Genomic DNA, 15,852 nt, shown 5'->3' on the forward strand with positions numbered 1-15,852 from the left:
TAATTCCCTGACTAGGGATTCCCCAATTTATAAAATCACTACTTTATTATTTTCCTTTTAAAAACGAAACCAAAGAAAATTCTTGTGTATATAATAGTGATGTATTAAAAGCACAGCCTAAGGATAAAGAGTATCTGATGGAGTTTTTATTTTTCTTGTGGCTCACAGTCTGGATCTCTATTTCTTTTTAGAATGTCCAGGTCCCTGGATCTTATAATTCTAGTCCCTTCTATTTTCTCTATCCTAATGACCGCTTATTAAGAAGCATACAGCAACACCCACCCGACGTTTCACCAGCTGTAACCAGCTTGATCAAGTACCTCGGCACTTGATAAAGCTGGTTACGCATGGCAAAACGTTGGGGGGGAGGGGGTGTTGCTGTATGGTATTTTTTTTCCAGCACTTTTCAGTCTGTTACATGACTACTCTGAATGTGATTCACTGTGATGTCATGTTTGATCTATATGGTAGAGATAACGTCAGAGCCCAGTGGAAGCTGCAGCGGTAAGGGCAGCATAATGTGGTGGAGACCAGGGGTTGATTACTAGTACTACCTTGTAGGTGGCACAGTGGTTGGCACAGTTTGTATGTTCTCCCTGTGTTTTGAGTTGGTTTTCTTCCATGCTTCAAAACAAAGTGATACGTTAATGTTTAGCCTCTGTAAGGCTATTTTCACACTGCCGTTGTGACCCGCCCATAAAGGGTCTGTTAGGCTTCTTTTTTTTTTTTTGGGCAGTTATCGGGATGGGTCACAACCATCACCGCCGGATTATAATGGGGTCCGTTGTTTTAGAAGTGTATAGCGGTAGAAAAAGACAGTATATGCCCTAATTTTTCTCCTGCTATACTCCCGTCATTATACAACGGCCAGTGTACTGCCGGGACATAACGGCAGTGTGTGAAAGTAGCCATATATATGAGGGTATTTCAGCTCTCTGATTGAATGGTGACATGTATATCCCACAATCTTTATTACTAAGGTAAACTTGTAACGGAATTCTGGGTCAACCCGTGGGTTGGCTGCGCTCCTTTCGTATTGACAACTTTAGCTGAGATCAGTATTGCTTGCTAGGAAGGCTGTACAGTGGCTTTAACCCTAACCCTGTGCTCCAAAATGACAGGTTACCTACCTTCTATAGTGTGTGTATATGTATACACACACAAAGGCTAAAATATTCAGCATTGGTCTGTTATATAATAAAGCAAGTGACAAATACTACAGAAGTTGCAGAAACCACCTGGTTTGCTTTTTTTTTGTCTCCACCACCTTTAGTGGTGGAGGCAGAAAAAAGGTTGGAGAGGACAAGGTAAAGGAAAGGATTACAAATAGAGATGAGCAAAGTTACAGTAATTCGATTCGTCACAAACTTCTCGGCTCGGCAGTTGATGACTTTAACCTGCATAAATGAGTTCAGCTTTCAGGTGCTCCGGTGGGCTGGAGACTCTTTCCTAGGACTGTATCCACCTTTTCCAGCCCACCGGAGCACCTGAAAGCTGAACTCATTTATGCAGGCTAAAGTCAGTCACCGCCGAGCCTAGAAGTTTGTGATGAATAGAATCACTGTAACTTCGCTCATCCTTAAATACAAATGATGGTCTATTCCAATAAGAAAATAGGGTTGTACAGCCCCTTTTATGGTAAATCAGAAGCTATAGGCTAAAAAACATGACTAGATGTAAAGCATAAAAAATGGCAGGCTCTCAAAGGAGGAGGACCAGAGCCCTCTATTTCAAAAAATTTCTGGATGTTTTCCATATGAGTATACCCATTTTTTATGAGGTAGCATGCATGCATACTTTAAGGAAGTACAGGTGCATCTGGATTCACAATCATCAGAATTTATAAGAAACAGACACTTTATGGGGCAGAGTAGGACACGTGTACACAAATCACAATATAGAAAACAAGGACTATAGGAAATTTACAGAAACTTATACAATATATAGTTTAGTAAGAGCTCTGTATGTAATAAGAAGCTGAGTAAAATGTTTATTATGGCTAGAGGACACAGATGTGGGGATGCTGGTGTTTCATCTAATTCCTCCTTCGCAAGCTGCCCAATGTCTACCTCACACTGTTCCCATAAAGAGGATAGGGCTGGTTCTAGTAGTGCTGGGGGCTAGAGATCAGGTGAGTACTGGGTGTGTTTAGAAAGACATTTGGAAGAGGACATGCTAAGAAACTGCACTGTTCCTAAACTGGGTGGTTAGGGCATGTTTAAGCTTTAAAGAAATGCCCCACAAAAGATATAGTATTAACATAAATGCCATACATGTCATGCCTGTTGGTATTCCCTCAGCAACAAAGCTCAGACATGGGTGGACATAGGGTAGTGTTGCTGAGAAGGCACACAATTGAACATAAATTGTCTATTTAGTTCAGAAAAGATCCTGTCAACTGTGACAGCCCTAGTGTCATTTAAGGTAGCTATGTATGATATCAGTCAGTGTAGAGTCAGGAGGCGTCCATACACAGTATTGTCCACACTGATGTGTTTCTATGGATAATGCAGCCATACCTTTGGCTGTTTATTCTATGGCTTTAGCTCCATAAAAAAAAGAAAAAACTTTATTAAGCAGCCATGAATAGCCAGGGGTTTGCAATGCCCCTCTCTCCCACTTTGTCACTCCATGTCATTATTATGGCGCCTGCCTCTAGTGTCCGGATTTCTCTGCATGGTGGACCTGTGCGGCTCCAGGAGGAATACAATAGTCAGCGGCACACTGAGAAGTCCCGACACTAGAGTCAGGAAGTGAGCGATGTGGGTGCATGCCCAGCAAACCTGTGCGTCAATCACACAGCGGCTATAAAGGGAAATAGATAGAGAGGCATGGCGGGCATTGCAAACCCCTGGCCATGCCTCTCCGATTGTTCATGACAGCCAAATAATGTCTTTTTTTTATTGAGATAAAGCCAAGAAATGATTGACATATATACCAATGTTATGTGGCAGCTGCACTTTAATGTGTATGGGGGTGTATAGCTTCTCAGCCTCACTCCACTATTAAACCCTAAACTCCGTTCCTTCACAACCACTGTGATCTCGCTTAACAGATAACTGAACGTTCTACTTTTTGACCACCAAATGAATGATGTTGACCCCTCCACTTAACCAGTATTGAGTAAAACTGGATGTATTCTATGGCCAGCTGTGTGTTCTCGTCTGCATTAGCAATGGTGGCTTCTGAGTATATATTTCTGACACATAGCTCAAAATTCCCTGCACAGACAGATTTAAAAGATGACATGCTGGCTGCCACTAGAAGGAGCATGATGATTGGTGTATTATTATTACCAAGCTGAATGTATAAACAGTATGCAGTAAGAACCTAAACTCAATGGAGCGGTGGTATTGGATAAATGTATGCCTATGCTGGGAAGGTGGTGCTCTGTGGCAGAAAAAAGACAGAACACTCACTGCTGCAAAGAAATTAATCAACACAGAATTTAGATTAAAAACAAATAATGGTATTTAAAGGGGTACTCCGCTGCTCAGCGGTTGGAACAAACTGTTTCGAACTCTGAAGTCGGCGCCGGGAGCTTGTGACATCATGGTACTGCCCCCTTGATGCATTTCTATGGGAGGAGGCGTGACAGCTGTCACGCCCCTCCCATAAACTTGCATTGAGGGGGCGGGGCGTGATGTTATGACATCACATGCTGCCGGCTCCAGTATTCGGAACAGTTTGTTCCAAACGCTGAGCAGCAGAGTACCCCTTTAACAACTGACAACTATCAACCTATATGGTAGCTGGACCTTAGAAGAAGAACATTCTTCACCAGTTTTGCCGTGTTGAGCTGAGGTCTAAAGCTAAGAACATGCCGCTCACCTGTGCAGATTGAAGCAGTTTGATAGTAAGAGCAAGCCAATCAGGAAGCAGTTTTTCCATGTCTAAGCTGAGAAGAGCCAGTGCCAGCATAGACCCCTTGAACTGCAGAAGCTGGTGACCGGCTATGCACTGCAGGAGCTGGCGAGTCAGCAGAGCGACATGCTGTGATGGGTTCACCTCCGACATATTGTCTAACAATTGTGGGCTGGCGGTCAGCAGCATGGCATGGAACTGGTGACAAAGACAAGAATAGACAACTGACAACCTTTTGTGAAAACAAGATATTGCTTTGCTAGATATTTTGTGTCAATGTTGTCTACAATCCTAATTCACAGTCTTAAAGGGGTTATCCAGAAATAGAAAAACAGCTGATTTCTTTAAAAAAAAAAAAAAAAAAAAAAAAAAAAAAAAAACACCACTCTAGTCCTCAGGTTGTGTATGGCTTTACAACTTGGCTCCATTCACTTCAATGGAACTGAGCTGCAATACCACACACAAACTGAGGACAAGGGTGGTGCTGTTTTTTGAAGAAATCAGCTCTGTTTTTCTAATCTTGCATAACATCTTTATGTTCATTAATAAACAAGAGCTTATTAATGATTTTTTTTTATTATTCATGGCTTGTGAATAAAAAATGCCATTAAAGTAAATAGATAAAAGATCTTATACCAAACAGTTAAATGTAAGTCTACTGCATAAAATCTGTTTTAATAAAACGTCTATGGCTACATAAAAAGTTCACATTTGCCTTCTCATGAACATGTATAATCAGATTCACTTCCTTCATGAAAGAAAAACTACCACTACATCACCATATTTGTGACATTTCCCTGGAGTATAGAATATGAGACATATTGGAGGGGTTTTCCACATTTTATTTGTAGTCCCAGAGGTCAGACTAGCAACAGTGGAACTTAGAAAGTCCCTTTAAAGGAGCAGTCTACTGCCAGTGATAGGCTGAACGCAGTGTGGCAATCCGTGCACACGGAAGAAGACCGGAGGATCGCACAGCTGTAGCGGCGCTAGGGGCGAACGGAGGAAGATGAGTTTGTTTTTCTTTTTTTGCAGCCCGGGCAGAACGAACTGGAAATACTTTTCTGTACACTACTCCTTTAAGGATGCATACAGGGTGCCCAGTACTGGCAGGATCATTGAAGTTGTTGGTCATCCAATATATTGCAATGACATAAAATCACTTCTTTATTATAAAAATAAATAAACACATAAATAACAGTATTCCACAAACACATGCTTGAAGGAGTACTATTGGATCTGAAAACGTATCCCCTATCCTAAGGATAGGGGCTAAGTGTCAGATCGTGGGGGGGGGGGGGGGGGGGGGGTCTGACCGCTGGGAATCTACGGTATGGGGCCCTGGCAGTGCGGAGAAAGGGGGTGCGTCGACCACTGCACGAATGGGCGGCTGACATGTCCCCTCTATACAACGGTATGGGAGAGCCGGAGCGCTGCATTCACCTATCTCCGGCTCTACTATAGCACTGCATTGAGGGGGCGTGTCGGCCGCCGCTTCGTGCGGTGGTTGACGCGCCCTTTCTGCGGACTGCCGGGGCCCCATACGAGATTGCGAGCTGAGCACGCTTCATATCCGATGGGTCCCGGTTGCTATCAGCAGCAAGGACCCACAGTTAATAATTGGCACCGCCGATCAGGCCGATGCCTGGCGTTAACCCTTTAGACGGCTCAATCAAAGTTGATTGCGGCATCTAAAATGCTGGGTTAACTATCCCGGCAGCTCAAAGGAGCTGATCGGGACCATCACGATGAAATCACAAGGTCATGATTGGCTGAGGGGACAGTGAGAGGGTCCTTACCTGCCTCCTAGACGCCTGATCGGTCCTATGCTGCTCCAGGAAGCCTCAGAAGGCTGGAGCAGCAGAGCACCGATAACAATGATCAATGCTGAGCCAAAGCTAAATAAAATAAAACCTACGTAAATTGGGTATACTTGTAATCGTATGGAAATTTTCAATTTCCCCCCACAAATATATATATTTTTTTTGTTTCGCTGTAGATTTTGTTATGAAAGGATTGATATCATTACAAAGTACAATTGGTGACACACAAACAAGCCCTTATATGGGTCTGTAGGTGCAAAATTTAAAGTGTTAGGATTTTAGAAGGGAGGAGGAAAAATGAAAGTGTAAAAACAAAAATTGGCTTCATCCTTAAGGGGTTAATACAGAATTTATGATATTTTGGATAACTAGCCATAACGTGGTAATCCTTTGGGATTTGCATGTGAATTACCAGTGCTATAGGCTTGAATATTTCAACATTTACAAAAAAAAAAAAAAAGGCAGGACTTTTGTTGCCATAATTTAAAGGGGTTATCCAGGAACAGAATAACAGAGCTAATTTATTTCAAAAACTGCTCCCCATATGTCTCCAGGTTGGGTGAGGTCCTGCAGCTCAGTTCCATTGAAGTGAATAGGGCCAAGTTGTAATACCACACACAACCTGGGGACAGAGGTGGAGCTGTTTTGAAAGAAATTAGCCTTTTTTTTTTTCAATTATTGGATAACCCCTTTAACCTAAAATAGTTCCTAAAAGCACACTTACAATGTGAAGGAAATCCAAAGGTGTAGCCATGTGAAGGTCCCAGTTCAGTTTGTCCAGAATAATCCTCTCCATCCTGAGAACCTCAGATGGAGAGCAGCCGCAGGAACTACCTTGTGTCAAGACCTTGAGAACAGGAATCCGCTACAGGAGAAAAAATAAATCATAAAATGAATACAGAATTTGAAAATCAATAAGAAATACACATCTAAAGAAAATCAATAGAAAACTGTTGGACCAACAAGGTGTTCTTCTGACTGGCCCCAAAGAATTTTCACAGGAGTGGAAAGAGCAGTCACATACAACACACCTACACCTGCCTTTAACATATGCCTGCAGGGGACAGTCAAGCTGTTCCCATACACATTCGATTTTATGTATATTTTTGGGTGAAAAAATGTTGGTTTGTCCCTGCAGCTTTTGCCTATGCAGAGACCAAATACAGAAAGCGTGGGCAGAGAAGAGGGGCTCTGCGCACTGGGAACAAGCAGGGCTCTGTGCACTGAGGGCAAGCGGGGCTCTGTGCACTGAGGGCAAGCGGGGCTCTGTGCACTGAGGGCAAGCGGGGCTCTGTGCACTGAGGGCAAGCGGGGCTCTGTGCACTGAGGGCAAGCGGGGCTCTGTGCACTGAGGGCAAGCGGGGCTCTGTGCAGTGAAGACAAGCGGAGCTCTGTGCACTGAGGACAAGCGGGGCTCTGTGCACTGAGGGCAAGCGGGGCTCTGTGCACTGAGGACATGTGACATGCCCCCGGCTCACACAGCAGGATGATTGACACGCCAGGAGCCCTGCTTGTCCTGCCCTCACTTCCTGTATTTTGTCTCCACACAGAGCCACAAAGGCAATAGCTGCAGGGACAAAAATATACACATTTTTTAACCAATGTATATTACAGATATACATATAATGGTATTATCTACATTACATACAAGGTTTTTTGCAAACAACAGGTATACTTTAAACGTGTGTCAAAGATCACAGAATGTTAACATTGCTATAATGATTCTACTGTGCTTTTATTTGTTGTAGAACAGCATCAGAAGACATTATAGGTGTAATTCACAATAAACCCATGGCTGGAAAATGACACCAGCTTTTACATCTAAATACAAGAGGGAAAGTAAGCTACAATTCTAAACCAGGTGCAACATTTGAAGCATATCATGCATACCTGTCCTAGCATCTTGAAAGAATTCATATTTTTCAGAAAGTGGTAAATACACGATATTTTCTATAACCATGGCAACTATAACTCAAAATGCAGATGTAGTTAGAAAATAACTTACTTCATCCTCCTCAACGATTTTTGAAGCAAGGTAAAAGCAGCTGATTGCAATGCACCTCAAGTATTTTGGATGGGCCTGCCAAGAAGACAAAAAGAGTTACCCTGCTAGATGAGTTATTCCAACATTAAAGGAGAATTAATTTAGGAATTCTGGTTGTGTCCCAGTAAATTGTAGCCAAATCCAAGCTATTTTTAAAGCACACTTGTCATTTCAGGTGACTTTTCATGGTAAGTTGCCCTGTCTGTCCATTACATAACTTGTTTGTGGAATTTTCCATCAGATTTTTGCTCTGCAGGCTTCATCTCTAGTTTGCAGTTCTCCCAGAGCTAGTGGGTGGAGCTCCTCCTCCCACCCCCATAGACTTGTATTGCTTGTCTTGCAGAAACCAAACAAAGTTGAGATGATTTTCAGAGATGATTTTAACCGCAGCATGGACGGGAAAAGTTTAACAGGAGAGAGATGCATTTTGTCTAATAAGATATATCACAAAGTTACTTATATTCACTTGTACTATTGAAGTATGCAAAGTCTGTTCAAATGACCGTGCCTATTTTAAAGTTACAAGGAAACTGAAAAAAACGTCTGTCATTTTGATGACAGTGTATGTCACCAATTTTACCTCCGATATCTTTGGCATACCTAGAATTATAATAAACCTGTAACTGTTAGGCAGCAGAGAAAGAAGGCAGAACCTTTTCTCTAGTTTTTGTGAGATAGTATCTCTATTCTCCATGTCCTCTCAAGTTTGCACTAGGTGTGACCGATGCTTAGCTAGTTTGTTTGCCTACAACCCCCATCAGCATGAAGCTGGGCCTTAAAAACATTCTGGCTTACACTTGTATTTTGTGAAAAAGTCCAAAAGTGTTTAGGGCTGGTATCAGTTATCCTACAATTCCCATCTGTCTTGCTAGCTTACCTGTACTAGATGCTCACTTATTCAGTCAAAATCATGAAGTATGGAGAATTGGGCAGTATGGCCAAATGCCAATTATAAATACAATTAAGTTGTCTAGATGACCTAAGATCAGGTAAAAAAAAAACTGGAAACATGGCATTCTATATATATATTCAAAGCAAGACTGTAAAACAAAAACTGATGACTGAGCATGCTAAGTAAGTTAAAAGGGTACTCCGCTGCTCAGCGTTTGGAACAAACTGTTCCGAACGCCGGCGCCGGGAGCTCGTGACGGCTGTTTGTTCCAAACACTAAGCAGCGGAGTACCCTTTTAAGACAATAATTCCCAAGGTAACAACCACTAACAGCCTCAAGTAGAATGGCAATAAAAGTTGTCACACAAGTTTATAAAGAGCCAAACTTGCACATACCTCTGCTTTACATGTAATCTGGACTAGAGATAACTATGCAGGTTTGACGCAAGGAACAAAGGAATATGTACAAACTATAATGAGGAAAAATTAGTCATGTGACCCATGAATATGAGGATTTCCAGGATATGATGCAAAGCTACATATGCGATCCATGCTAGGAATCGGCGTCTTTCCTTGCATGACCACTGACAAACAAAATAACAACTCAAGAAAAGAACCTTGCCAGTGATCACAGCATTGACTGTGTCGCAGGCAGTGACAGGTTTAGAAAACAACACCCAATAGCTTAGCTTTCTGGGCCTCTAAGTGTGACATGTAAACAAGAATACTGGGGTGTGATAACTCGCTCTTGCAAATAGGTGCCGTTTGCAGTATAGAGGCAAGGAAGCAGTAAATTTCAAACCAAAGTTCAGTGTTCTATTCACACACGGCAAACAGTCTTTAAACGTAGAACAAAGGAAAACGTAACAAAAGTCCACCTGTAATCCTTAGGTGTTTGTTCACAACTGAGTTCACTCCATGCGGCGTCAAGCAAGTCTTTTCCAGGACTCCAGCTAGGCTATCCAACAGCTTCCATTCTTGGAGCTACCACAGGGAAGAACTTCATACACAGCTTTCTCTGGCACTGTGAGCTGCAACTAGCAAATCCCACTCAGCTGGTGAGGCAGCCTAGCTTTAAGGCCAACAAAAGGCGGCCTGGATTGTGGGGAATAACCCCCACCCTGCACTTGGTCATTTCCAGTAAGAGACGTCCCAGATTGCCCTTCCAGCCATACTATGGCCATAGTGTCAGTCTGCATCGCAGCACAGACACTGAATAATACCTGCTCTTACTTCACCAAAGCCAGGAGCCTTGGTGACACATAATGCCCATCCACCACGATGCCTTTCACCTTCTCACATGGGGATAACAACAACCACCACATCTGTCATTTTAGGTATTAAGTTCAAGAGGTATTCCAGCCATTAACACCTATCCCCCTACCCTCAGCATAGGGAATGAGTATTTGATCACCAAAGGGCTAACTAAATGTCCAAAAAGAGGTTCCAAAGTCTGCTGTCAAAATGTAGAAGTGGTCATGCATACACAATGCCACTGCACTCACTGTTTATGGGAGCTGCCAAAGTTAGCCATGTACTAAACAAACTTTAAAAGGTTTCTTTATTTGACTATGCTACAGGGGCTGTAAAATTAGTGTAGTTCATAATATAGGGTCTGTACCTGTGTGTGACGGTGGTCTCACAATTCTTATGTCATTTTGACCCCAATATTTATTTTTAAAGGAAATCTGTCAGTAGAATCACCCACACTAAACCTGTTACACAGACTTGTAGTGCTGGTGATGCTGATTAAAACAGTACTCACATTGTGTAGATTTGCCCAGCTGTTGCGTTTTTCTATATATGCTAAGGAGGGTCTTGGGGCATGGGCGGAACTCAGATCTGAGTTTGGGCACCCTGACGTCATATTCACCGGGCGGCCACTGCGCCTGGCTCATCAATATTCATAAACCCCCTCCCTGCTCTTTCGGCCATGTTATGGTACTGCGCATACACTGTGTCCTCCCGGAAGCGGCGTTCCCCTCTGCTTCACAGCTGCAGACATAGTTGCACAGTAAGCGGCGCATGCACAGTACTATAACACGGCTGGAGGAGCAGGGAGGGGGTTTATAAATATTGATGTGCCGCCCGACAAAAAGGACATCAGGGTGCCCGAAGCTCAGATTGGAGCTCCGCCCATGCCCCAAGGCCCTTATTAGGATATATAGAAAAACACAATTTGTGGCGGAACAGCTGGGCGAATCTACACAATGTGAGTACAGTTTTAATCAGCATCACCCGCAAACAGGTTTAGTGCGGCTGATACTACTGACAGATTTCCTTTAACAGCATACAAACTTACTCAGGTCTCAGGTTTTCCCAGGTTGCTATGTGGCCTGTCCTGCTTCAATGGGTGGAGCGACCACTGGGTGGGAGAGAGATCATTCTGCAACTAATTGTATTTTTGCAAAAGCTGTAGGCACCCTGGTTATTAAACAATGGTCTTTTGAATGGAATGCAACTCATTTGTGTTTCAATGGGTGGGGTGGCTGATGTGTGGGAGGGAGGAAAGTGACCTCACATTTCCAAACAAGGAACTATGGAATTTGTAGTTTGAGATAAACTCCAAGAGGAAGTACCCAGTTTACAAAAAGCTAGCCACAGCGTTATGGTAATCTCCCAACATAGCCATTAAGCACCAAGATAAGCAAAGATCCTAACTAAGCATGTCCATTACTGTCTGACAGGTACGTACTAAAATCACTGGATGGTGGATAACCCTTGTAAAGAGAATCTTTCATCAGTGTCACCCACACTAACCTGTTAGCACAGATTGGTAGTATAGGTGACCCTGATAATGCCCGATCAGTGGCCCTGTTCACCTCTTACTCTTCTTATTCAGGCAACAGGCTTGGTGCATGGACGGCGCTCCAGGAGCACGCTGACTCCGACTAGTAGGCTTGACGAAGCAGCAGAGGTGACACCAGCTTGCTCCTGGAGCGCCGCCCGTGCACCAAGCCTGCCACCCTAATAAAGAGGACAATGGACAAATGGGGTCACGGATTGGGGATAGGTAACTTATTATCATCAGTGTCACCCGCATTAGCAGTCTGTACCAACAGGTTAGTGCGGGTGACACTGAAGACAGACTCCCTTTAAAGTATTTTACAATAATTAAGTGTTTTATTTAGTGCGTATACAGGTTTAGACAGCAAAGTGTTAGACATTAATGTGAGAGCTCACCTTAACTGAGGCCAGAAAACGATCCAAAATACTTATAGCCAGAGCAAGGGTTTCTGGGTAAACATGAAACTGGTGCTTCAGTTCGGCCAACCAGTGGATCACCTCTTCCCGCTGTTGCGGAGAAATAACTGCATCCTAAAAGAAGAACATTGAAAAGAAAATGGATGGAACGAATTATTTCACAACTATTACAGTTTGTGGATTGTAAAATATTGTAAAGGTTTTCAATATATTGTATGTACTCCAAAATGGTGTCACTAAAAATATACCTCCTCTCCCCATCCCCCACATAAACAAACAAAAAAAAAGCCATTACACGGCTATGTCAACAGAGAAATAAATAGTTTTGGCTTTCACAATGTGGCGACACAAAAACAGACATGTAATATAAAATTGGTATCGCTGTAATAAAACAAAAAAACCTTTATGGTTTCCATAATGCAAGTAAGGAAAGAGAAGAAAAATCCTAAAGGCCAAATTAGGCTATGGCCTTAAGAGGTTAAATACTCTGTTTTTAAATCAGCAATGGCAAATAGTTGTCATTCTTCCTCAGATTCGGTGGCTTCAAATAACTACCATCAATATGTAGGTAGAGAAAGGTGGCAACTGGTTCCCAGCTTTAGATAGTGAAATTTTTGGGGGGAATTATTACTTATTTTTATTGGATATGCTTAAACTCAAATAATGAGTTTACTCTTTTCTCCTCAGATAGCAGTTCAAAAGCCCCCTGGTTCTCAGGCTTCCTACATGGGGCCCCTGGCTTGTTGGCAGCTGCAGATACAGATGTACAAGTTGCACTAAGGACGTCATAAACATTGCTTGAAGTTTCAAAAATCACAGGACCACCTTTCATATTGGAAAATGGTCCACAAACTACAAAAAGCTGAAAACAGCTGCTCTACTTTTTGGTATAATAATGCAGGAGATTTATCTGCAAACCTCTGACCATTGTGGTTCATTGTGCCATTGGCCAACATGGCTGCATTCACCAACTTACCTCTGATACATCTCAACTAATTCACAATAATAATTTTAACAAGTTTATGAAAAGTGGAAAATATTAAACGTTGTTGTGATACAATACTATTTTCCTTGAAATATATTATTATAAACCATATTTTGTGTCCAGATTTGGCAAATTTGCCAGGACTGAGGGTTAAAGGGCTTTATCCAGAATTTTGCAAAAATGTATCTCCTGCTGGGGTCGGGACAAAATATAAAAAAAACAAATCTACACTTATCAAGCCCTGATCCCTCACAGCTTATGTTGAGATTTAGATCTTCCCTTTTCTTCCTAGGCGAGCTCTCATGGAAGGACCACCCACTCAGCCAATCACTGGCTGTAACGAGACACCCTTTGGGCCAGTTATGGCTGAGCCAGTAGATCCTGCTCTAAGTGTTTGTCTCAGAAGCAGGAAGACAGAAGAACTAGGGACCAGATAGAGTCGAAAGGGAGCTGTGGGGGTCCGAAGCTAGTTAAGTATAGTTTGTTTTATTCAATTTTTTCTCGGCCCCAGCAGAATGAGTTTTTGCCAAACACTGGATAGCAACTTTAAAGAGGATTTCCCAAAAAAAAATCCCCCGATCCTCTGTACACTGCTTCTGGTAGCATTTTAACAAGCAGGAAATGCCCATTGTCTAAGACAGTTCAGTTATGCACCCAGTATTGGCAAAGTGGGCATTTCCTGCATGTTGAGACATCTCGAAAAAGGGGTGAGCATCGGGGACCCAAATAGTGTCAGAATGGCAGGGAATAAGGCAGATAAACCTTTTAAATGTTTTGGGTGATGAGGCGTGTTTAACTTCAATTTGCCTACCAAGGGGTAGGCTGCTGCCACAGTCTGAAGGGCAATGAGGAACCTGACAGTAAGTTATTCCTTTCTCCCTACTGAAATAAACATTGAGTTGGGAGAAATAGCAACACACCATCCTTTTTCATGTATAAAACTAGAAAATTGGCAAATATATGAGCAGCAAGGATGTATCTGGCCTGCGCCTAACACTGAAACATCTCAAATCACTATTAAGCGAAAGGGACCTTTGTAATACAGCAAAATATACTATTTTAAATAAAAAAAATGTATACGGTATATAGAATTTTAATAATGTAGACATTAAAGAAAGAACAGACGAAAAGTTTGAACAACTGGAATTATACTTCCCTGTATTGGGTATAGGATAAAACACTCTTCATTTATCTTATGGATACATGGCCGACCCTACTGCTCATTTGTTATGATACACAGTACAATTTGTGTACACTGTACTCAGTCATGCGATGCAACAGTCTCTATGCAGTCTATAGTTAAACATGCAATGTACAACATTCTCACAGATCCCCATGTGCTTTTCCTTGTAATACACATGCAGCAAGGAACACTGGCAGCCTCAAGAACTAAGGAAAGTACTTACATGTGCAGTTTTAGAGCACAATTGTAGTCATGCTCCGGGACTAAGCCGGCATAACAGCTTTGACTGGCTTAAGAAAATAAAGTTAAGCACTGCAAAATGCAAATAATGGCAGCAAATTACATACAGTTGTGCTCAAAAGTTTGCATACCCTGGTAGAAATTGTGAAATGTTGGAATTCATTTAGAAAATATGACTTATCATGCCAAAAATGTATTTTATTTAAGGATAGTGATCACATGAATTTAATATGACATAGTTGTTTGGCTCCCTTTTAATCATAGTGATGACAGAAAATCGAAATGGCCCTGATCAAAAGTTTACATACCCTTGAATGTTTGGCCTGGTTACAGACCCACAAGGTGACAGATGGGTTAAAATGGCAATTAAAAGGTTAATTTCACACACCTGTAGCTTTCTAAATGTCAATTAGTGTATTTGTATAAATAGTGAATGTGGGACATTTATCATCCTTGCGTCTAGTGGAAAAGTCGATGGAAAAAAATTCCGACACTGCCTGCCATATGCCTGGCGTGAATGCTATTAAACATTCCCCTTTGGAAAAGCTCTCAACATACATGCTAAAGGTCTTCATAGAGATCCATTGTCAGGAGCAGGCCCATACAGGTTGCAATTGGATGGTAGACTACAATATTTCATAATTCAATGGGATTCAGTTTAAAAAGAAAAACATGTACCGTATATACTCGAGTATAAGCCGACCAGAATATAAGCCCCTAATTTCACCCTCCCCACTGGACGGTCCCTGCAGCATATATGGCCTGGAACAGCTCACCCTTCCTTCCCACCGAGGGGAGGGGAGTAGAAAACTAAAGGGGGGAGGTCTGGATGATGCGGACCTCCAGGTGTTTCAAAACTACAACTCTCAGCATGCCCGGACAGCCGATGGCTGAGAAGGGATTGACAGGCGGAGAGTTCACGCGAGTATAAGCCGAGGGAGCGTTTTCAGCACGAAAAATCGTCCTGAAAAACTCTGCTTATACTCGAGTATATACGGTATCTGTTAAATCAGATACTATATATTAGCCTATGGGTGGCAGATCTTTTAAACAGATGTCTATAGTGCCATTCACTTTTGAATACAACAATATTAATAAATTAAATGAATTTCATATAAGCCCACAGGTAAAGAATGCCATTGGAAGGCATCTGTCACAGCCTCTATTTCACGTATACAGGAGCTTATACCCATCGTATACGCTGAACACTGGGAAAAGACATGTGTTCCCATAGCTGTCATTTCCAATCACAATGGGTTTAGGTTCATTTAGGCCATCCAGTATTTGTCCCCACTTATGCCTGCATCTCTTTCAGTTGAGTATTTAAGATAACATTTAGTATAGTGTGGCCCAAAGTTGTGAACTACAATCTATTTTATAGGCACATAGGGGAGATTTATCCAAAACAAAGACGAGGTGAGCTGGACAAAAGGACTTTTGGAGATTTATCCAAACCTGTCCAGAGGAAAAAGTTGATCAGACCGCTTCTTTCATTTTTGAAAAGGCCTCTGAAAAATGAAAGAAGCGATCTGATTGGTTGTTATGGACAACTGCACCACTCTTTCTCTACAGAGGTTTTGATAAATCTCAATGGAAATCCTTTATTGAACATATCTTT

General features: G+C 42.2%; 2 protein-coding genes across 2 annotated transcripts in view; one reads left to right on the forward strand and one right to left on the reverse strand.

Annotated features, from left to right (window-relative positions):
* Window positions 1–15,852, forward strand: part of SEPTIN11 (septin 11) — a 201,764-nt gene that overhangs the window by 139,437 nt on the left and 46,475 nt on the right. The window lies entirely within an intron of this gene.
* The window catches only part of CCNI (cyclin I), a 52,296-nt gene that overhangs the window by 2,321 nt on the left and 34,123 nt on the right, over window positions 1–15,852 (reverse strand). The window contains exons 3-6 of the mRNA XM_056568800.1: window positions 11,806–11,940; window positions 7,693–7,767; window positions 6,412–6,552; window positions 3,832–4,062 (exon numbers count right to left, since the gene is read on the reverse strand). Of these exons, the coding sequence (XP_056424775.1) occupies window positions 3,832–4,062; window positions 6,412–6,552; window positions 7,693–7,767; window positions 11,806–11,940 (582 nt within the window). The remainder of the gene's footprint in view (window positions 1–3,831; window positions 4,063–6,411; window positions 6,553–7,692; window positions 7,768–11,805; window positions 11,941–15,852) is intronic.

This window comes from Hyla sarda, chromosome 1 (assembly GCF_029499605.1).
Source record: "Hyla sarda isolate aHylSar1 chromosome 1, aHylSar1.hap1, whole genome shotgun sequence".
Lineage (NCBI taxonomy): Eukaryota > Metazoa > Chordata > Amphibia > Anura > Hylidae > Hyla > Hyla sarda.